Source organism: Rousettus aegyptiacus, unplaced genomic scaffold (assembly GCF_014176215.1).
Source record: "Rousettus aegyptiacus isolate mRouAeg1 unplaced genomic scaffold, mRouAeg1.p scaffold_m13_p_2, whole genome shotgun sequence".
NCBI classification, from domain to species: domain Eukaryota; kingdom Metazoa; phylum Chordata; class Mammalia; order Chiroptera; family Pteropodidae; genus Rousettus; species Rousettus aegyptiacus.
In genome coordinates, this window is record NW_023416295.1 from 75,539,375 (window position 1) to 75,562,332 (window position 22,958).

Below are 22,958 nucleotides of genomic sequence, written 5' to 3' on the forward strand. Positions count from 1 at the left end.
GGTCACTTTCATTAGTATGGGCCCCTAGCAGATGACTGGGAATTTTGTGGGAAACTGTTTAGGTTGTCACAATGATGGGGGGATGTTGTTCGGCCAGCTGTGCTGATAAGTAAGTTCAGTATATTCACTAAATCTAAAGATTTAGATTTTAGCTCTTAACACCTGCCCACAGTGCTGGTGCTTCCAACTCCTGATGCTCTCAGGTTCTAAAGGATAAGTTCCCTTCTGTAAGCATTTTAAAATGTAGCTTCCTTTCTTTTGCCAAGTCAGTGACCACTTGTCTGTTTGCATTGACTTAGAAACATTTGTTAAAATTGCTTATCCTCTGATGTTTCCTCTCCCATTTTCTCTCTCATTGTGGGTGTGTATCTTTTTTTTTACTTTGCTTTGCTGTCAATGCAAGATAATGTCTCCTAGAGAGTGTGGAAAGTGTTTTAGGTGGCTTGGTTATTGACGGGCTAGTGTACTGGCAGTTAGTGCCTAGTTAGGGCTAAGTCTGCTAAACACAATTCTAGCCTTGCATGAACTCAGCATAAACAGTATGTAAAGACATTAATACTTTCTATAGCTGAGAGTAATGTATAATCTTATTCATTACTATTTCTCAAGCTGAACATTTTGAAACTTAATTTGTGTTTAGAAATAACAGTAAACGCAGTGTCATGGCTGCTTATGAAAAAGAAGAACACACTAGATGAATTGTTTTCTTACTCTAGCATTCAGCTTTGCTACATGGTTTTTCTTCATGTTAACAGATATTTTGGTAAAAGGCCTCAGTGGGATTGTAGAGGGGCGTCAAATCTCAGTGAACTTCATCAGCTATTAAGTGACATAATGATTAGAAGGTTAAAGACTGAAGTTTTAACCCAGCTGCCCCCTAAAATCAGACAGCGTATTCCATTTGATCTTCCATCAGCAGCAGCCAAGGTGAGAACCCTCATTTGATTGAAAGTCTTATTTTAAATCATTTCAAATTATACTATGAAAGATTACATATATTTCATATTTCACAGAAGGAAAGATCTGCTTTCTTAAAATAGGTTTAATTAATAGAGCATATGAATTGGCTTTGTATTTCAAGAAGCGAGCAGGAAGAATATAACTTTAGTCATCAAAGAATGTGAAAAGATTCAGTATCCAAGTGATTAAAAAATGTATTTCTGCTGAATATAGAAAAAAGAATTCCAATTACAAAAAAGATTTGGTATTAAGAATTCTAAGTATCTGTAGGATGTGAAGCAAGGGAAGTTGTGTTTCTTCCTCTAGGATTTTTTTTTTTAAGTATAAATAGCTGTCTTCTAGAATAATTTAGATGCAGCCTTGTTCTTGAAATCTTAAAACTCTGTGATCATGTAAGATGTGAAGTTCAACATATCAGAAAGCCAAGGAGTATTTTACCTAATCCTTTTTCACATTTACTTTTGAGGAGTGCAATGATTATATATTCTCTGAAATTCTTCAAATCTGGACATAATTTTGTTGACAGAGACTATTTATTGCTTTGTTCTATCTTGAAAACTTAGAGTAAGCATTTTGTAAATATTAATGGAAAAATTTAAATGATCCAATTTTTCATCCACTATTTTAACATTAGAATTAAAAATGAGTTAATTCATTATTATATCATATTTTATTTAACTAATATCCCTCAAGTCTTTATACTTGCATAAATAAAATTGTATCATTTTATAAAAATACTTTGCTACTATATACATTTTCACTACCCTGCTTTCTTATGTATTTGAATTTTTATTTTTACTTTACAAAATGTTTCCCCTTAAGAGGAAGCTACAATTGTTTCATTTATGATGTTAGCAAAGGGCTTGGTTTGCACGCATTGTTTGTCATTAGTGTCTGTCATTGACATGAACATGTGACTGACCTACTAACTCCATGTTGATGTTTTTAAATAAACACGTTGACATCTTTGGGAATTTTTTTTATATCATTTTATATAGAAAAGAAAAAAAAATGATTCATTATTGCATCAATTGTTCTGTTCTTATGCTGTGTTAACATTGTTATTTTCTCCTACAAAGGAATTGAATACCAGCTTTGAAGAGTGGGAAAAATTAATGAGAGCTCCAAATCCGGGTGCCACTGAGACTGTTATGGGGTTGATTACTCGCATATTTAAACAAACTGCTATTGCCAAGGTACTCATTGCTGGGCTATCATGTGTTTGTCTCGTTACAAATTATTTAATGTATTTTAATATTTTTACTTAAGCAGCTTGTTTGCATACTATAACATCTTTGCCATTTAATATTTAACTGTTTATATTAAAAAATTTAGAAATAGTCAAAGTAAACAATAGCACATTGAACACCATTATACCTATTCATATAGCGATCCTTTCCAATATATGGATACACTTTGATGGTGTTTTACACATTAAAGAACATACATATATTCATCTTCATTATCAGCTTTTTCCATGGTTTTACTACATAATTGCTACGAATAATTTTTTTTTTTTTTTTGTCAATCATTTTTAATTGGTACTATGTGTTTAGTTCCCTACAGAGACAGATGTGCTCATGTTCTGTTTGTCTAAAAGTGCAAATTGGAGGGTGTTAAGAGTTTTAAATTGCAGTGTGACTATCAAGTAGACTCATCACACATTGTTTGTTGTTGTTTTCACGAGCGTGGTAGAACTTATACATACTAATGAGTGTCATCCCACTCCAGAGATATTTCATAACATAATTTTTTTTAAATGAAGTTTATTGTATATAATTTACATACAGTGAAATTTGTCTTTTTAAAATGTATAGTTTGATGAAGCTTGCCAAATAAGGATCAATATTTTCATTACCCAAAAAAGTTCCCTCAGGCACCTTTGCAGTCATTTTTCTTACACCCAGCCCTCTAGGTCTTGGCAGTCACAGATCTGCTTCTCTCACTATAGTTTTGGATTTTCCAGACTATTACAAAAACAGAATCATATTGTATATAGCCTTATGTCTGGCTTCTTTCACTTAACATGCGGCTTTTGAATATTGATTCACGTTTTTGCATGTTATTAATTTTTTCACTTTTATTGCCAAATAATCCAATGTATGTGTATAACAATTCTTTTATACTTGGGGTATTCTCAATTTAGGCTATTATAAATAAGCCTGTTATAATCATGTGTGTGCAGGTCTTTGTATGGACATATTTTTATTTCCCTTGAGTAAATAACTAGAAATGGGATTATAGGGTCATATGAAAAATGTAGGTTTATCTGTATAAAAAGCTGCCAACTTGTTTTTCAAAGTACAATACCATTTTGCATTCCTGCTGGCAGTGTATGAGAGTTCTAGCTCTAAATCTTTGTCAGCACTTGATATTATCAGCACGTGGTATTATCAGCACTTGGTATTATCAATTTTTAAATTTCAGCCATTCTTCTTCATATGTAATGGTATCTCATTGTTATTTTAATTTCCCTTTACTTAATGGCTAATGATATTGAACATATTTTCATGTACTTTTTAGGCATGTTTTCTTTTGAAAAGTATCTATTCATTCAAGCCCATATTTATACTGGGTTATAAAAGCTCTTTATATATTTTGTAAACGAGTCCTCTAACATATGTGTCATTTCCAAATATTTCTTCCAAGTCTGTGGATCTCATTTTTATTTTCTTAACATTGTTTTTCAAAGAAGAGAAATTTAAAATTCATAAACAGTCCAGTTTATCAATTTTTTTCTTTTCCGTTTTGCGCCTTTTGAGTCTTAATTAATTTTTGCTTAATCTCAGTTTACAATGATTTTCTCCTATGTTTTTTTCTAAAAGTGCTATAGCTTTAGGTTATGTATATAGATCTATACACTATTTTGAATTAATTTTTAATGTGGTACAAAGTAAGGATAGAAGTTCAGTTTGTTTTTTGTTTTATTTTGTTTTGTTTTTTGCATATTGATTTTCAGTTGTTCTAGTACCTTTATTAGAATGACCATTTTTTCCTCACTAAGTTATCTTGGAACCTTCACAAAATCAATTGCTTACATATGTATGGGTCTGTTGCTGAACTTATTGTGTTTCATTGATTATACATCTCACCTTACAGAATACTACAATGGCTTAATTCCTTTATAATGGCTTGAAATTACATAGTGTTCACCTCTACGTTATTCATTTTGAAACTATTTTGTCTATTGTAGGTCCTTTGCTTTCCCTTCTGAATTTCAGAATTAGCTTGTTAAGTATGTACCATTTTGATTGGTATTATTTTTAATCTGTAGATTGATTTGGAAGAATTGACTTCTTTTTTTTAATTGAGGTATAATTGACACACAATATTATGTTAATTTCAGATGTACAATGTAATGATTTGATTTTGAATATATTGCAATATGATCACCACAATAGTCCAGTTAATATTCATCACTATATATAGTTACAAATTTTTCCCTATGGGAATGTGCTCTTTTAGCAACTTTCAAATATGCAGTACAGTATTATTAACTATAGTCACCATGTTCTGTGTTACATCCCCATGACCCATTTACTTTATTAGCGGAATTTTGAACCTTTTGACCCCTTTTACCCATTTCTTTCACATACCCTTACCCCACCTCTGGCAAGCACCAGTTTGTATCTATAAGCTCAGGGGTTTTTTTTCCCCCCTAAGATTCCACATGTAAGTGAGATCATATGGTATTTTTGTCTTTTTTGTCTGACTTATTTCACTTAGCATAATGCCCAGAGGTCTATCCGTGTTGTCACAAATGGCAAGATTTCCTGTTTTATGGTTGAATAATATTCCATTGCATCTACATAAACCACATTTTTTTTTTATCCATTCATCCATCACTGGACATTTGGTTGTTTCCATCAATGGACACTTACTTAGGTTATTTCCTAGGTTGCTATTAATAACAACAGTGCAGGGAACATGAACATGAGGCACATATATTTTTGGAGTTAGTGTTTTCATTGTCTTCAGATAAATATCCCGAAGTAGAATTGCTGAATCATATGGTAGTTCTATCTAGAATTTTTTTGAGAAACCTCCATACTGTTTTACGTAGTAACTACCAATTTTCATTCCCACCAGCAGTCTACAAGGGTTTCCTTCCTGTACATCCTCACCATCACTTGTTATTTCTTATCTTTTCGATAATAGCCATTCTAACATTCTAACCGGTGTGAGTGCTTTTAAGAATTGACTTCTTAATAGAATTGAATCTCTTGATCCATGAAGAGTATCTCTTTAATTTAGGTCTTTAATATCTCTTAGCAATATTTTCTAATCTTCTAGAATACATTTCATTAGATTTATTTCTAGGAATTTAATGTTCTTTTATGTTCTTGTAAATAGTATTTTTTAAATTTAAATTTCTACTTTTTCACTGTTAAATGTAGTATTATTATCCATTATCCTATATTGACCTTTTATCCTGTGACCTTGCTGAACTCAGTTATTAGTTTTCATGCTTTTTTAAAAATTGTTTGGAATTTCCTACATAGAACATCATATTGTCTCTACATAAAGACATTTTTATTTCTTCCTTATAATCTGTAGGTCTTTTATTTGTCTTGCCTATCACACTGAAGGAACACAAGTACAATTTTGAATAGAAGTGAAATGATTGAACAGCCTTGTTTGCTGCCAATCTTGGATAGAATGCATTCAGGCTTTCTCTATTAATTACGATGTTATCTTTAAGTTTTTCTTAGATGCCCTTTCTTAGGTCAAGAAAATGTCCTTCTTTCCTAGTTTGTTTATGATACATATAAAATGTTTTCCTTTGGCAAGTCTGGGTTAGGAAGAAGGTGACTACCATAAAAGTGGATAAGAAGAAAACACCTAAATTTAACGAAACTACAAAGGCTTAATGTGGGTTATCACGACAGTTCAAAATATCAGGGGGTCCTGACGCAAGTAGTTTACCCTCACACACAAGCCTTATTTTCATTTGCCTCTACCTGGTACTGACTAGGAAATCAAAGAGTATCTTCATTAGTGGAGTACAAGCATAATACCCTGCCTATTTCCAGGATCCTTTTCTCATACTAAGCAAAAGCCATAAGTCACTGTGGGAATGGCAAAAGATGCCCTTTCCCAGCCTCCAAAGCCCAGTCCAGGAGCAACTCCTTCTGGGGGCTAAGTAGAAACAAGTGCTGTCTATCCCTAAGAGTTGAGCAGGAATCCCTATTGAAATCAAGACCTTGCACTTATATAAGATAGATTTGTTACTGCCGGAGGAGGAGCAGAAACTTGTCTCCTGTGCAGGACCACTCAGCTACAATACATAGTTTGGTTGCCACAGGACAAAAGGGCAGAAACAGCAAGAAAGTCCCACCCCCAAGACTCAGTTGAAGCAAAGGGCCCTGTCTTCTTATACTGAGTTCCTACCAGGAGACCCAAGAGATTTCCTGCCTTCTACCATGAACTTAACACTAAGAAATCATCAAGGTCAATCTCCTACTGGGGGAGAGAGACACATTTTTATAGTACAGACATGGTACAGACATGCAGGGACTGGTGAAAGCTAAGAATAGAACTGGGACACTTAGAAAAACCTTGGTATACACTATCATAAAGTAGAAGTATCCCACTGTTGGCGGAATTTGAAGTTTGTGGTGCACTGAAGGTAAATATAACCAGAGAACCTAAATACAACTTAATACTGACTAGATTGTCTTAGTCCCTCCCATACTATCACCCTGAAAGAAGAAGAATCATGCCCATTTCTGGATGTAAGTATCATTTAATCTCAGTCAATCCTGTTTTTCTAGACATAATTTCTAGCATCAAATAGAAATTATGAAATAAAAAATAAATTTTTAAAAAAATCTATTAAGAGTGATAAAGCAATCAATAATGCCAAATGGAGAAATGACCCAGATTGTAGAAATATTACACAAGGATTTTAAAAAAGATATAAATAGTATGTTAAAGGACATAGTAGAAAAGATGAACAATATACATAAAAAGATGGGGGATTTCAGAAGAAATTTGGAAACTATAAAGACAGTAAAATGGAAATGATAGAAATAAAAAATCTTTTCTGAGAAAAAGAAAATTCTTTCAATCAGCTTATAAGCCAGTAGTAGAGAAAAAATGTACTCATGAAAAAACTAAATGTCCTAACTATTTATTCTAGAGAAACGAAAACTTAGCTTTATACTTGTAGTACATCAATACAATGGAATACTCAATGAAAAGGAATGAACTATTGGTAAACACAATGAATCGGATGAATCTTACTTAAAAGCATATACTGAATGAAAGAACTCAGTCTCAAAAGTTTATATACATCATGACACCACTTTTATAACATTTTCAAAACACTAGAATTATAGTAGTAGAAAATACTATTATAACATTGTCATTTTCCTGGTGTTGATATTATAATATGATTACCTAGGAAATTATCATTAGGGGAGTCTGGTTTAAGGGTACACAGGAACTCTACATTATTTTTGCATCCTCTGGTGGATCTTTTTATTTCTAAATTTTAAAAATGTATGTATAGTAGATACAATAAAACAACCCAAAGACAAAAAATTTCTAAGTTAATCCAAAAACAAAAAGAACAGAGAACAGCTGGGTCAAATAAAAACAACTAACAAGATGATAGGTTTAAAATAAATCCAGGTATATCAATAATTAAATTAAATGTAAATGATCTAACCTGCCAATTAAAAGGCAGGAATTGTCAGATTGCATAAATCATATAGTATCTACAAAAAGATCTCTAAGTATGAAAGCTAATGGTTAAAAATACATGCATGAAAAAAGATATATCAGGTAAACAGTAATCAAAAGAAAGCTGAAGTAGATATATTGATACCAGATAATGTAGACTTCAAAACAAAGAATATACCCAAATTAGAGAGGAGACTTATATAATGATAAAGGAGTCAATTCATCAATTATATTTAATAGTCCTAAATATATGTATATCTAGTAACTAAAACTCATCACTAAAAATTTTTTAGAAAACAGAAAAAGAACCAATACCTTCCAGATAATTTTATGAATCCAGGATTATCCTGATAACAAGACCAAGGAGATTGAGAAAGCTACAGATCTGTATCCTCCATGAATGTCAAATTCTTAACAAAATATTAGCATATCAAATTTACTAATACGTTAAAAAGTATTTATACCAGCAATACAGAGTTTCTTTAACATTTAGTTAATTAATCACTATAATTCACATTAACCATGTAAAAATGGAAAACCTTGTAATTATCCTAATCACATGACAGAATTCGACATTCATTCTTGATAAAACCTGTTGGCAACGTAGGAATAGAAAGGGACCTTCTTCATCCCAATAAAAGGCATTTATGAAAAACATACAATTAATATCATACTTAATGTTCAAAGACTAAATGCTACTCTTCTGAGATGAGGAGCAAAACAAGAGCTGCTCCCACCACTTCCATTCAACATTGTTTGATTCTTATAACTGTCCAGTAAGGCTAGAAAAAGAAATAATATTTACACAGATAGAAAAAGAATAAATAAAATTGACTATATTCACTGACAATGTCATGGTCCATATAGAAAGTCCAAGAACACTCAAGCTGCTAGAACTAATTCGTCAATTTATCAAGGGCACAGGATTCATGTTCAATACACAAAATTCATGTATAGTTCTAAATGCTACCAATGAAAACTTAGAAATTGAAATTTTGAAAATACAATTTACAATAGCATCAATAAACATGAACTACTTTATTATTCAATATTTGTTATCATTCATTATTTATTATTTAACAAAATATATGCACTGAAAGCTACAAAACACCATTTAGAGAATGTAAAGCAAACTTAAATAAATGATAAGAGAGATTATGTTAATGAATCACAAGATTCAGTATTGTTAAGGTGCCAGTTACCTATAAATTAATTTATATATTTAATGCAGTACTAATCAGAATCTCTGTAGTCTTTTTTATAGAAATTGACAAGCTGAATGTAAAATTTTTGAGGCAACACAAACGACTTACTATAGCCAAAACAACTCTGAACAAAGTTGGAAGTCTCACACTATATGATATAAATACTTACTATAAAGTTACAGTAATCAAAACTTTGTGGTATTGACACAAGGAGAGACATTTATATTAATGAACCAGAAAAGAGAGTCCAGAAATTGACCTTTACATAGACTGTCAGTTGATATTAAGAAAGGGGATGAGATAACTGTCAAGGGAAATGATAGTTTTTTCAACAAATGACAATTGGATATCCTTAAAGAAAAAAAAATGAGCCTTGACCATTATTTCACACCATACATAAAAGTTAACTTGAAATGGGTCAAAGACATAAATATAGGTAACTTATAAAATTTCTTATAGTATACATACATAAAAATATTCCCAACCTTTGGTAGCGACTTTCTTAAGATAGGATACAAAGAGCACATACTTTTTCTTTAATTATTCAAATTTACTGAAATAACAGTGGTTAACAACATTATATAATTTTCATGTGTACAACATTATAACTTGACCTCTGTGAAAGCATATACTCTAAAGGGAAAAAAATGGGACTCAAAACTAAAGCTTATTGTGTTTTAATAAAGTATGATATATGAAAGACCTATAAAAATGCAAATGTAAAATGCAGATTAGAAGGAAATATTTACAATACATTCACCTGCTCCATTTTTCTGTATTATAATTTTTTTTCATAATTTTTGGTTTGGTGTTCATTGTTTACAATGTGACTGTTAACAATTCATAGTTGAGCTATAATTACATTTCTTTGCCAACTGTTGTTTTTCTTAGAGTTAATAGCTATCTTGTTTTTTGTTTGTTTCCTTGCTTGCTTAGCTTTCTTTTTTACTTAATACTGAGTACAGAGTGCTTGGTTAAGAGAAAAGAATGTATTTGAGAACCTTTTAGATAATTTCCTATCTGTGGTAAGAAACTCTTGTTGGAAGTCAGAAGTGATAATAGTCAGTAGGAAGTTGGTACCTAATGCCTTGAAGGGTTAAGAAAAGAGATGAAAAGTCAGTTATCTATAGATTGGAACGTTTCCAAAGATTAATGGCAGCAGAGGACCAGTCCTTGCCTTGCCACCCTAATTCCCTAGTTTTTAGTTATTTTTCATTCTCTCTATATTAGAACCTCTGTTCTCATCCACCTACATAAAATGGAAGTATGTATTTCTATTCCTGGGCTGCAGCCAGAAATAATTAGTTCATGGCATTACTGAATTGGAATTCTTCATACTTTTCCCTCAGAAACATATCGATATCCAGTAGTTAGAGTCTGTAGTAACTGCAAATAATACAGTTTAGCCACATTATAGATGTAATAGACTTTGGGTAAGGTAGCTAGTTATGGACTACATTTAATATTGTTTTTGTGAAAAAATGTTTCACCCAAACCAATTTGTAAATGAACTTTTAAAATACCGTAGATTATAAAATCACTACTATGTTGTATGTAAACTAGTGTTGAATCTTCCTTTCTTTGGTTAAGTGTTTTTTTGACTAATTCAGCAGATATTTATTGAGTGCTTACTGTGTGGCAAGGATCATGCTCGGTGCTAGGCAGGCATGGTGAACAAAATACAGTGTCTACCTCTTACGGAATTCGAATATGTTGGGGAAGACAGAGAAATAAATGTTCAACTACAGTAGAGTATATTTAGTGCTTCAAATTGTGGAAGCACATGAGAGAAGACTCTTGGCCTAGTCTTGAGGGACAGGGCTGGAGTTCAGGAAATATGTCCCAATGGGACATAGATTTAGCCAAATGAAAAGGAGGGGAGTGAAACAGGAAAGGGATGGGGCTGATGGAATATATTTCATACAGATGAATAGTTTTTACAAACTCACAAAGATAACCAGAAATGGCATGTTTAGGGACCAAAAATAGGTCATCATAGCTAAAGCATAGAGCGTCATGGAGGAAACCTGAGGGAGACTGGGCTGGAGATCACAGAGAACAGTAACCATACCATAAGTCACAGTTCCTAGTTTGTAATTTATCCTCAGGGTTCTGAGTAATCTGTATAGTAGAATAGAGTAAAATGATCAGATTCGTGTTTTAGAGAAAGAACAATAGCTATGTGGAATGTTAGAGAACGTACTGAAATAAGCAAGCCATCAGGCAGAAAATCCAGTTGGGTTGCCACACTGGTAATCCAGGCTCACGGCGGGTGATCTGAACCAAAGCAATGGCTGTGCCACATCTTAACTGGAAAGAAAAGAATAATTCAAGACTTATTAAGGTGATAAATCAGTGGACATTGGTGACTGACTGAGTATGGAGGGGAAGGAAAAAGAATCTAGATTTCTTCCTTGGTCAGCTGGGCTGATGTTTGTGACTGGGAAAAACAAACAGGAGATACTTTGTGCACAGTCCACTATTAAGTATGCTCTGTGCCAAACTCAGCAAGGTATAAGATGTTAGATAATAGAACATTTTTTTGTATTCTGCAGCAGCATAGTAGAAATACTTTTCTCTTTATTGAGTCATTTGAACAATTATGTTGAGGAATTTAAAAATGATGATAACTATATTGTTAGTTTATCTAAATCTGAAAATATTGATGAGTAAGAAGATTTTTAAAGAAAATAATATGTTTTCAAGTAAATGCATTTGTGTGAATATATTGTTATTTATAGGATATGCTACTCTAAGGTCATTTACCTTTATTATTTGTGGTATTTAATTTTTTAAAGACTACATAATGAATAAATTAATGCATGAAATGGAAATTTTTTTCTTGTTAGCTCTTCTAAGGAAGCAAATACTTCCTACATTCATTTGTATAAAAAGGTTTTAATACTGTTCATTAGTCATGGTTAGAGAACAATGAGCTAGAAAGGACCTCCGGGGGTCATCTATCCTCTTCCTTTGCTCTTGGCAGAGTTGTGTCAAAAGCCCTCCAGACAAATGTGTCTCCATCTATCCTAGTTTACAGAGCTCCAGGATAGGTTTCTTCCTCTGCTCTAATCTTCTCCATTTTCTCATATCCTACTATGTCTTCTGGGCAGACAGGAATATAGTACCAGTGCTTCAAATTAGGTCATACCGATATTGTAATTTTTAATATATACAGTGGTCCAGTGCTGTACAGTTATGGTATTGACATGTCATCCATGTGCTGTATAAACATTTATGTTTGTCTGCCTTTGAGGTTAAGTACTTGTACTTCTTATGAGGATAGAGGTTATATAAATTTTAAGTATGTTTGTTATTATCTCCTTAGTTTTGTTATTATATTATCAAGGTCTCTTTTTCAGATACTTTTTAAAATCAGACTTGAATTTTATTTTTATTTTTTAAATAATGTTTTTATTTTTTAATTATAGTTAGCATTTGATATTATATTAGTTGCAGATGTACAACATAGTGATTAGACATTTATATAACTTAGGAAGTGATCACCCTGACAAATCTAGTACCCATCTGACACCATACATAGTTATTACAGTATTATTTACTATATGCTTTATCCAATACTTTACATCCCCATAACTATTTTGTAACCACCAATTTGTACTTCTTAATCCCTTTCCTTTTTTCATTCATCCTCCAAACCTTCTTCTTATCTGGCAACCATCATAATGTTCTCTGTGTCTATGAGTTTGTTTCTGTTCTGTTTGTTTGTTTATTCTATTCTTTAGATTCCACATGTAAGTAAAATCATATAGCATTTCTCTTTCTCTGTCTGACTTACTCCACTCAGCACAGTACCCTCTAGGTCCATTTATGTTGTTGCAGATGATGAGATTTTATTCTTTTTACAGCTGAGTAATATTTCACTGTATATATACACCACCTCTTATTTATCCATTCATTCATGCATGGACACCCTCCATATCTTCACTATTGTAAATGATGCTGCATTGAACATATGGGTTCACATGTCCCTTCAAAGTAGCGTTTGGGGTTTCTTTGGATAAATATCGAGAAGTAGGATAACTGGGTCCTTCTTTGTCTCTTGTTGTAGCCTTTGTTTTAAAGTCTAATTTGTCTGGTATAATTAATGGTACCCCAGCTTTTTCTTTCTTTCTTTTTTTGTCATTTACTTTCAGTCCGAGTGCCTTTCAACCTAAGTGAATCTCTTGTAGGCAGAATATGTAAGAGTTTTGTTTTCTTATTCATTCAGCTACCCTGTCTTTTCATTAGAGTATTTAATCCATTTACATTTATGGTAATTGTTGATATGTTGTTATTGCCATTTTATTATTCACATTTTTTATTGCTTTTTCTTTTTTGTTCTTCTTAAAGAAGTCACTCTAACATTTCCTGTAATACTGGTTCGGTGGTGATGAACTCCTTTAATTTTCCTTGTCTAAGAAGCTCTTTATCTGTCCTTTGATTCAAAATGATAATTTTGCTGGGTAGAGTCATCTTGGTTGTGGGTCCTTACTTTTCATCACTTTGAATATTTCCTGCCAATCCCTTCTAGCCTACAAAGCTTCTGTTGAGAAATCAGTTGGCAGTCTTATGGGAGCTCCCTTGTAGGTAACTGCTTTTTTCTTGCCGCTTTTAAGATTCTCTCTTTGTCCTTAAACTTTAACATTTTAATTATGACGTGTCTTGGTGTGGGCCTCTTTGAGTTCATCTTGTTTGGGACTCATGCACTTCCTGGGCTTCTATGTCTGTTTTCTTCTCTAGATTAAGGAAATTTTCCATCACTATTTCTTGAAAAAAGTTTTCAATTCTTTGCTCTTTCTCCTCTTTCTGGTATCCTTATGATGTGGTTATTGATATATTCGATGTCGTCCCAGAGGCCCCTTAAACTATTCTCATGGTTTTTTTTTTATTCTTTTTTCTTTTTGCTGTTCTGATTGGGTGTTTTCTTCTACCTTATATTCCAAATCACTGATTCGATCCTCTGCTTCATCTTATCTACTTTTGATTCTCTCTAATATATTCTTCATTTCAGTTATTGTATTTGTCATTTCTGACTGATTCTTTTTTATGTTTTCTCTCTCTACTTTTATGTTTTCTATTTCTTTGTTAAAGTTCTCACTGAGTTCTTCTACTCTTCCCCTAAATTCATTGAGCATCTTTATAACAAGTGTTTTGAACTCTGTATCTGGTAGATTATTTGTCTCCATTTTATTAGTTCTTTTTCTGGAACTTTGTTCTGTTCTTTCACTTGAGACATGTTTCTATGTCTCTCTATTTTTGTTGCTTCCTTGTATTTGTTTCTATATAGTAGGTAGGGCTGCTGCTTTCTCCCAGTCTAAGTAAAGAGGCCTTACATAGTTGGTGTCCTGTGCAGCCCAGTAGCACGGTCTCCCAGATCACCTGATCCATGTACTCCAAGTGAGTCCCTTTTGTGGGTCATGTATGCCCTCCTGTTGTAGTTGAGCCTTGATTGTTGTTTGCATGGCAATGGAAGTGATTGACCCTTGGGCCAATTGGTTGTAAGGACTACAGTGGAGGAGCTACTGTGCTGAGGCTGGCCCTACAGAGCAGAATTCACTTTAGCAGGATTCCAGTGCATACCCAGTCTGCCCTTTGGGTGTGTCATCCTTATATGTGGCCCCAGGTGGTTGCTCTAGCTCAGACTGAAGCCAGCTATTGGTATGCAAGCTGGAACCTCCTGGGAAAAGCCCCACCCACCACAGGCAAAGTTCAGCTATAGCTTGTGCCCTGCCTGGAGCCACCAGGCATGAGCCACCAAACAATCTGCAGATGGCCATCACCCACACTGAGCTCAGATGTGCCTTGAGAGGACAAGCTGCAAACCACGGCCAGCTGCCACTAATGCCAGGCTTGAGGCTACTCAGCAAAAGGTACAAGAGCACACTAAGGCCAGATGCTTTTCATTTGGGGTTTGCCAACCTCTGAGAGATTTCAGAATCTGCAGCATGAGCCAAGACAGGTCGTTTGTATGTAAAAGTTACAGGAAGCAGCTTGGGTGGGCCCACAAATTGGATGGGGCAGGGTCTCAGGGAATCATCAGGGCAGGACAAACAATGTGACTTAGGTTCATGAAGACTCAGAGATGGTGGCTGCCTCCATGTGCATGCCAGCAATGGGGAAGGCTCAACAAAGGATCCATGGCTTTTGCCAGCACTTCTGTCTGAGAGAAAGCTGCTCCTCCAGCCCTCACCCTGAAGCCAAACAATTCAGTTCCTCTCTTTATATCCCTGGAGTCTTTCAAGTAGCTGCCCCAGTACTGGAGCTTATGCGAGTGAGTCTGTCAGCAAGTAAGTCAGCACGCAGGCCCCTTAAGAGGAGTGCCTGGGACTCCAGCTACCCTCTGTCTCACTCTGCCACAATTTCCGCTGGTTTTCACAGCCAGAAGTTGTGGGGACTTCACTTCCCAGCACAGGAGCCCTGGGCTGGGGAACCCAGTGTGGGGCCAGAATCCCTTGCTCTTCTGGGGGTATCTCCACAGCTGGGATAGTTCTCCCAATTCTCAATCACCACACATAGGTATGGCACCAGCCCATTTTGTGTCTCTGCCTGTCCTACCAGTTTTGAAATGGCCTCTTCTTGTGTCCCTAGTTGTAGGACTTTTGTTCAGCCAGACTTCAGACGACTCCCAATGATGGCTGCTGTAATTTTGATGTGGTTGTGAGAGAAGGCAAACACAGCATTTATCTACTTCATCATCTTGACTGGAATTTCAGATATTTCTTAATGATCAGAAGTTTAATAATGATAATAAGCAGTACATAATTATGATAAACACTAAACAAAGGAAATGAATATCATATAATGTTACTGGTGAAAAGTCAATTAGTAAAGGATCTCAGATAATTAGAATTACTTTTCTTTTATAACATTATTCTTATTGTTTTTAATATTTGTTGAGAATACAGTGGATGCAAATAAACAGATTCTGTAGATTAAGGATCAGCATAATACTCTCCTACAGGAAAAAAAAAAAGAACATAAATAAGGGGTATGTATAGTTAAGCCAACTTTCAGCCATTTTCTGGTACATTACAACATCTCATTTTTAGAGAAAACCGTTTAAGAGAAATGTCAGTTATTTTTCTATGGAAATGATTAAACCAACCCATAATTTAAATTTTCCTGTCATTTTGGGAATGGCAGCATTCTTTGGTGCTTTAGAAGTTTTCCAGGAGGCAGATTGCTTTAAACACAGTTTCATTATGCCCAAAGAGCATTTCGTCTTAGCTGTTTTGCCTCAGCAGCTTAACAACCATAGAATCCTCCTTATAGTCTGTAATGATGTGTAATGAGGCCACTGCAGTAGTCCCTGCTGCGCAGGACTGGGGTATCATGAAACTGAAGAGTGCCTCTTCCTATGCCGTTTTTGTTGTTGTTGTTGTTGTTGTTGTTGCTGTTGTTTAGGAAAGCATCTCCGTCTCTGAACCAGGCACAGTCTGTCTCCTGTTCTTTAGTAAGGAGATGGTCGGTAATAATAAAAATGCAAGTAAAACAGTGGTGTTATCATTTTAGAGGATGAGAGATAGTATGTTAGCTATGTGGCCATGTGGAATGGAAAAGGGCTCTATTAAAGTTGAAGAAATACTTGCTTGAGAAGGAAGAACAGTGTCAGGATTTTGAGGTGGCAGCAGTGGCAAAGTTTGGGATCATAGGTGGAGAGATTTGCCTCAGAGGAGAGAAGACATATCTCTCTTGTTCCACAAGGAGAGGAAATGACAATAAGTAAAAGTAAGGGAAGATAATGGAATTCTCTCATGATGAATTCTGTTTTCTCTGGGCAGTGGGAGGTTCAAGAGCCAAGAGGCATAGGTTCTGATTTTAAAGAAAGTGGTAAAGATCGAAGTTGTTTTTGCAGCTTACTGGGTAAATATAGTAATAAGAACTAACACTTTCATTATGTTTACCATGTGCCAGGCACTATTACAAGCATACTTTATGCACTAACTTGTTTAATTCTCACCACCACTCTATGGGTTATAGGTACTTCCTATCCCCTTTTGTCGGTAGCGAACCTAAAACACAGAGTTTAAGTGACTTGCTCAAGGAGTCTGACATTGTAAATGACGGAGGCAAGATTTGAATCCAGAGAGTCTGGCTCTTGAGTACATGTACTTAGCTATCATTCCTTTAGGACGGAAGAATAAACTTAATAGTTTTTAGTGCCCATGGGTTTAAAGTGGTACCTATTTCCTTATTAGTGATTTTTCAGCATCCCTGCAAAAGCATGGAGAAGATACGGATTTTTAAGTCTGTATTTTCTATGTGTTATAATTTTTATCATCCAAATAATTTTTATTCATGTTTATACTTTAGTAGTGCAAAGTTTATTACCTTATTGACATAAGCAGTGGATGGAATTTGGAAAGAAATTGAGAATGTTTTTGAAAAACAATTCAATTTTAAAAGAAAGAATTAGATTAGGTGTTTTGATCACTGACTTTTATGACCAAACTTCCATGAAATCAACTTTCATGAAAACAATTTTTTAAAAGTATATAATACTATTAGCTTTACTTTCTAACTTTCTCTAGATTTGAGTAAACCCAATGGAGTATGTCAGCCATGGGAATGTTCTCTCTCTCATCCATTTTAGATAGATAGATAGATAGATAGATAGATAGATAGATAGATAGATAGATAATAGATAGAAAAACAGACTGACAGACAAGATTAGATTAGGCAGAATGATTAGATAGAATTGCTTTATAGTCTTGTTCTGAAGGGTTTTATGGAAAGGTTTAAGATCCCAGGTTCTTTTATAAAATTGTGTTGATTAAGATATTAAATTGGGGTTGCTCCCTTTGCACTGTACTGTAACACTTTTGCTTCTCAGTATAAAGTGGGCTGCTTGGGGAACTTGGTCAATGTCAAAAGGTTAGCAGTATTAGAAGTGTCAGATTATTATTTACAACTATATTCATAAACACACCTAAAGATAAGAAAATATCACCTCCAATAATCTAGCCAAACCATCCTTGGAAGTGAAATTGTTGTTTTCTATGGGAAAATTTTGGCATGGGGCTCTGTGAAAATGACATGATAGTATAGAACTACCAATCTTTTTCTGAAGGCTAGCTTATACCAGATTTGAAAATATTTTTTCAAATGATGAAATGTTTTCTCAATTAGGAACCATGCACAAAAAGGAAGGAATATTGGAAAACAAATTCTTAGCCTTTCTTTTGTGATGGTCTGGGCCATGGGGCAAGTCAGGGGTGAACAAGCAATGCATATTCTCTTTGACTTTGGTACTTTCCTTTCTCATTTAAGATAATGTTAAAAGATGAAAGGTAAATCAGCTACCACAAATAAATTAATAAAAAACAGTATAACGTGAACTAGATAAATGAATAAAATCAAGAGGGGCAGAGAGGATATCAGTTGATTAGAGGACAAATAAAAATACAATGGAATATTATCTGGAAATAGAAAAAAAATTAACTACTGATACATGAATTGAAAACAGTATACTGATTAAGAAGCCAGTCACAAAAGACCGATGTATGATTCCATTTACATGAAATGTCCAAAATAGTCCAGTCCACAGAGACAAAGTAGATTAATGTTTGCCTAGAGCTAGGGTAATGTAGGGAACTGGTGTGGGAGGTGATAGCCAAGAGGTGAAGGGTTTCTTTCTTTCTTTTTTTTTTTTTCTTCAATTTCATGTATATTTTTTCTTCCTTCCTTCCTTCCTTCCTTCCTTCCTTCCTTTTCTTTCTCTTCCTTTTTTTTTTTTCTTTTTTTAGGCAAGTCAACCCTTGGTTGACCTCACAGATTGCAAGGATCTTGTCAGTTTACGATACCTTAGTTTTTATTTTTTTATACCTACAGCATCTGGTCTTCCTAAGTGGTCTCCCATCTCTTTCTTTCTTTTAACTTTTATTTTATTATTAGTTTCAAATATACAGTACATTGGTTAGTCATTTATATAGTTTGTAAGACAGTCCCCTTAATTGCTCTTTCTCTCCTCTGGCTCACCACCCATTACATTAATGCTAACTGCATTCTCTATGCTGTGACCATCTATCAATTACTAATTTGTACTTTTTTAACCCTTCACCCTACTCTCACAACATTAAAAAAAAAAAAAAAACGAAACTCTACCATTTGCAATGACATGGATGGACCTAGAGGTTATTATGCTGAGTGAAATAAGTCAAAGATAAATACTATATAAGTGAGTTCACCTATATGCGAACTCTAAGGAACAAAAAGAACAAACTAATCAAAAATAGACTCACAAATATAGAGGACAATCCAGTGACGGCTAGAGGGGAGAGGTGTCGAGGGGGCCGGAAGGGTTTCTTTTTAGGATAATGAAAATATTCTATAATTAATTGTGATGATGGATGCACAACTCAATGAATATACTAAAAGCCAAATTGAATTGTACGTTTTAAGTGGGTAAACTTTGTGGTATGTGAATTTTATCTTCATAAAGTGGTTGGGTTTTTGTTTTTGTTTTTTTAAGTACCCAGGTTCTTCTATCTTTCTTTGTCTGACCTAGTTCATGCTTGTACTTGACAGCTTCCATAAATGCCCCAAGATGATTGATTGCTGCCAACACCTGTAACAAGTGCAGACCATAATGTCTAAAGCAAGGAAAGTCTTTCCTCTTAGTCCCTTTGTCAGTGAGGGTTTGTTTGGGGTTTTTTTGTTTGTTTTTGTTTTTGTTTTTGTTTTTGAAGCCTCCAGCAGACTTTCCACATTTCTTATAAATTACTTGCAGGGGGAATGGAAGTGCTAGGCTTGCTTAGACCAGTCACAGTTTATCTCTTATTGATTGAAAAGGGCTTGAAATGCTTTCCGTTAAAGCACGTGGTGACTAGATATCTAAACAAAATTGCCATTTGGTCTGGGGCCTGAAAACTTAAGTACTTAGAGAAGCCTCTTTGGAGCTCACACTCCTTTAGCTAGAATTTATAGCTGTTAAAGAAAAAATTATTCTGACACTTGTTAAAATGATAAGGAAGACTTTATTCAATATCATTGCAATAGGAACCAACTCTATGGTAATTGAGGAGAGATCACTCAACTCTGAATGTAATAAAGACAGGTGGGGTTTTATAGCAAACCAGCAGGATTCAGGGGGTTGGCGGATGGAAAATTACTAAGAGGAGACATCAAGCATAGGGGATTCTTGTTAAACTGACTAACAGGTTCTTGCTAAAGAAAGGCTAAGGACTTAGACATCAAAAGTAGGGTATGAGAACTTGATAAGATATCAAGGATTGATCAGGTAACAAGGTTGGTGGCATTCTGGATAACCGACTTAATAGAATTCTTGCTAAGACCAGACTATGCAGGCCTGGCAAGGACAGGACAGACTCAGAGGCCAAGGTTAAGGCCTAGTCAAGAAGAGGGCTCAGAGAGGCCTAACTAATGTTTGATCAAGAAGAGGGTCTTTGTCATAGCTCAGGTTTGATGGATTTTTTTTTTCATTTTTTCTTTTCTCATTATTTAATTAAAAGCTGACAATTTAAAATCAGGTAACTTTCAGCAGGTCTTTAATTCAGTATAGGTTTCTCTTTAACAACTTTTACTCCAAAAAGTATGATGTGCACCTATTCACTAACAAAAATTTAAGAAACATTTTACAACGTATTCTCTACATTTCTGCATTTTTTAAATGAGATGTAGTAGATGTACTAACTATTTAAATTAGAACTTTGACTAGCAGACACATTACTAACAGGCAATTTTAGTAAAATAAAATAGAATTGTGAATACACACAATTTCTGCAACTTCTACTAAATCTGAACCAGCATAATCTGATCATTAGTAAGACCTACCATTCCATATAATATGCATTTAAGACAGTTTGAAGACAAATGTCTGCGCAGATAACTTAAAATATGACAATGCAGTGACAGTTTTAATTAGGATAAAATCAGGATAACTAAAATGCATGTATGGTATGTTTTAGAATGCAAATCTATGCAATCCCCAATCTAAGAACATAAGAGAAATCTAAAATATGTATGTTACATAGTCAGTTTGGTTCTCCTAACACATTTTCTCCTAGGAAGCAATATCACGATGGTGGTTAAGGAACTAAACTAGTCCCAAGAGACTGTTTAGCACATTTTATAATCAAACTTTTGAATATTAATGGTAAGCATAAGCCATTTTGAACCAGTGATTGGAAGGAGTCAGGACAGGGACCTTGAGCTTCATCATCAGCATTTTCTGGTTGTAATGAAGAGGGAGCAATATCAGTGGAGGGGATTCTGGTAGAAGTAAACGGCTTGCTTATGAAGAGGCAGGAGTGCATCTGAGACTGAGGGTACAGTGATTATATAGTCTGCAATGGATGGTAAATGAATGTACCTTAAAAATACTCTAACTTGACATGTACTTTTTGAAAGATTTATCACAGTAAATATAGCTCTTTAGGCAAACATGCAGTTTATTAAAGTGGTTCAGTTCCCATGGCAACATATCCAGAATTTATAGCTCCTTATTTTAAGAGGGCTTCATTTCCACTTTCTGAGACACTGAAATCGAAGGCTAAAGTTCTTAACTGCCTCCGGTCTCATTGTTTGATGAATTTCTATTGTTTAGAAAATTCAGACATACAAAATGTAGCTTGCAGAATCAGTCGTGTGACTTTATAGTCATGTGCATGAATTTCAAATAGGCAATTTTAAATTTTTAAATACCCCTATTTAAAATTTTTTATTATTACCAAAACTATGTATGGTCACAGTTTAATGAGGAGATATAGCCATTTCAAAAAAAATAACAGTCTCCTAAAGGTACTCCCCAGAAGCAACCACTTTATTCTTTCAGTATTTACCTCAAATCCCTCAGCAATGTGTTTATCTTACTTCTTGGTTTGTATTACTGTTTACTTTGTAATTTTAGCTGTCATCATTTGGCTTTCCAATACGGAAGATAAAATTTTAGCTCTCACACCCAGATCTTTCCCATACTCCCATTCTCTTAACAAGGTGACAGGTGGATAGGCAGGCAGGCAGGTAGGCAGATAAACTGATGGATGATGAATGGATGGATGGATGGATGGATGGATGGATGGATGGATGGATCAATAGATAGAGAGTTTACTTTTACTAATTTTATAGTAATTTATACTAATTTAAGCTTGATCAGTATTCACCATGGATATTCTTAGAACCATGTTTATAATATTTACAAATAGGTGAAATGTGTAATATAGTATGGATATGTTTTCTTCTACAAATCATTTTCAATTATTCATCTTCAAACTTTTCCCTAGTTATTTAATCTCTTCTCAATATCTTTAAACATTAACATTTTATTAATTGTGTCTTCTCAAATAAATTTCCCCTGTAGTTTTGATCAGCTCCAGTCTGGACTATTGCTTTTGAGTCTGCTGTAGAGCTCTCATCCTGGGCATTGTCTTTATTTCTTCCTTGTGCTGAATTACCTCTCTATTTGATATTATTTTCTTGATTTGTTTACTCCCTCATTTTGCTGTACCACATTCTTCAGTAGTTTTCAGAAAGGATACATTATTTGAATTCCTCCATATTTGTAAATGCCTTTATTCTACTTGCATTTCTGACTAAATTTTTCCTAGAATTTTTAGTGTTGATACTGAGTTATCCAATGCAAGTCAAAATTTTTATTCTATTTTGATCCCTTGAAATCTTTTCTTCCCCTTCCTGGGAGCTCATAGAATCAATTCTTTGTTCATAGTGTTCTAAAGTTTCATGGTGATGGACCTTGCTCTGGGTTCATTTTCATCTGCTGTGAAAGATCTTCAGTGGATCTCTTCCATATTCCGTTTTGGAAACTTATATCTTTAAGTTCTGTAAAGCAGCCTTTATTTCTTCGATTATATCCTTTTGTCTGTTTTCTCTGTATTGTTTTCTAGAACTTTTATTATTCATACATTGCCCTCATGGCCTGCTCCTCAAATTTTCTTATATTTTAACTATTTTTTTTTAAATGATTTGCCATCTACTCTTTGAAAGACTTTCTCAGCTTAATAGCTAGTGAATTTTTTTTTATTTCTGCTATTATCTTTTTAATTTTCAAGAATACTTGTCTTCCTTGTTTGTAGCATACTATTCTTGTTTTATAAATGTTAATCTCTTCTAGTTTTCTTCTCTGTG

At 34.2% G+C, this 22,958-nt stretch overlaps 1 protein-coding gene across 3 annotated transcripts in view; it reads left to right on the top strand.

The window, feature by feature from the left end:
- Positions 1-22,958, top strand: part of ZRANB3 (zinc finger RANBP2-type containing 3) — a 191,390-nt gene that overhangs the window by 117,734 nt on the left and 50,698 nt on the right. For all 3 annotated transcript variants that reach the window (XM_036236527.1, XM_036236528.1, XM_036236529.1), the window contains 2 exons: positions 756-927; positions 2,040-2,156. In XM_036236527.1, the coding sequence (XP_036092420.1) occupies positions 756-927; positions 2,040-2,156 (289 nt within the window). The remainder of the gene's footprint in view (positions 1-755; positions 928-2,039; positions 2,157-22,958) is intronic.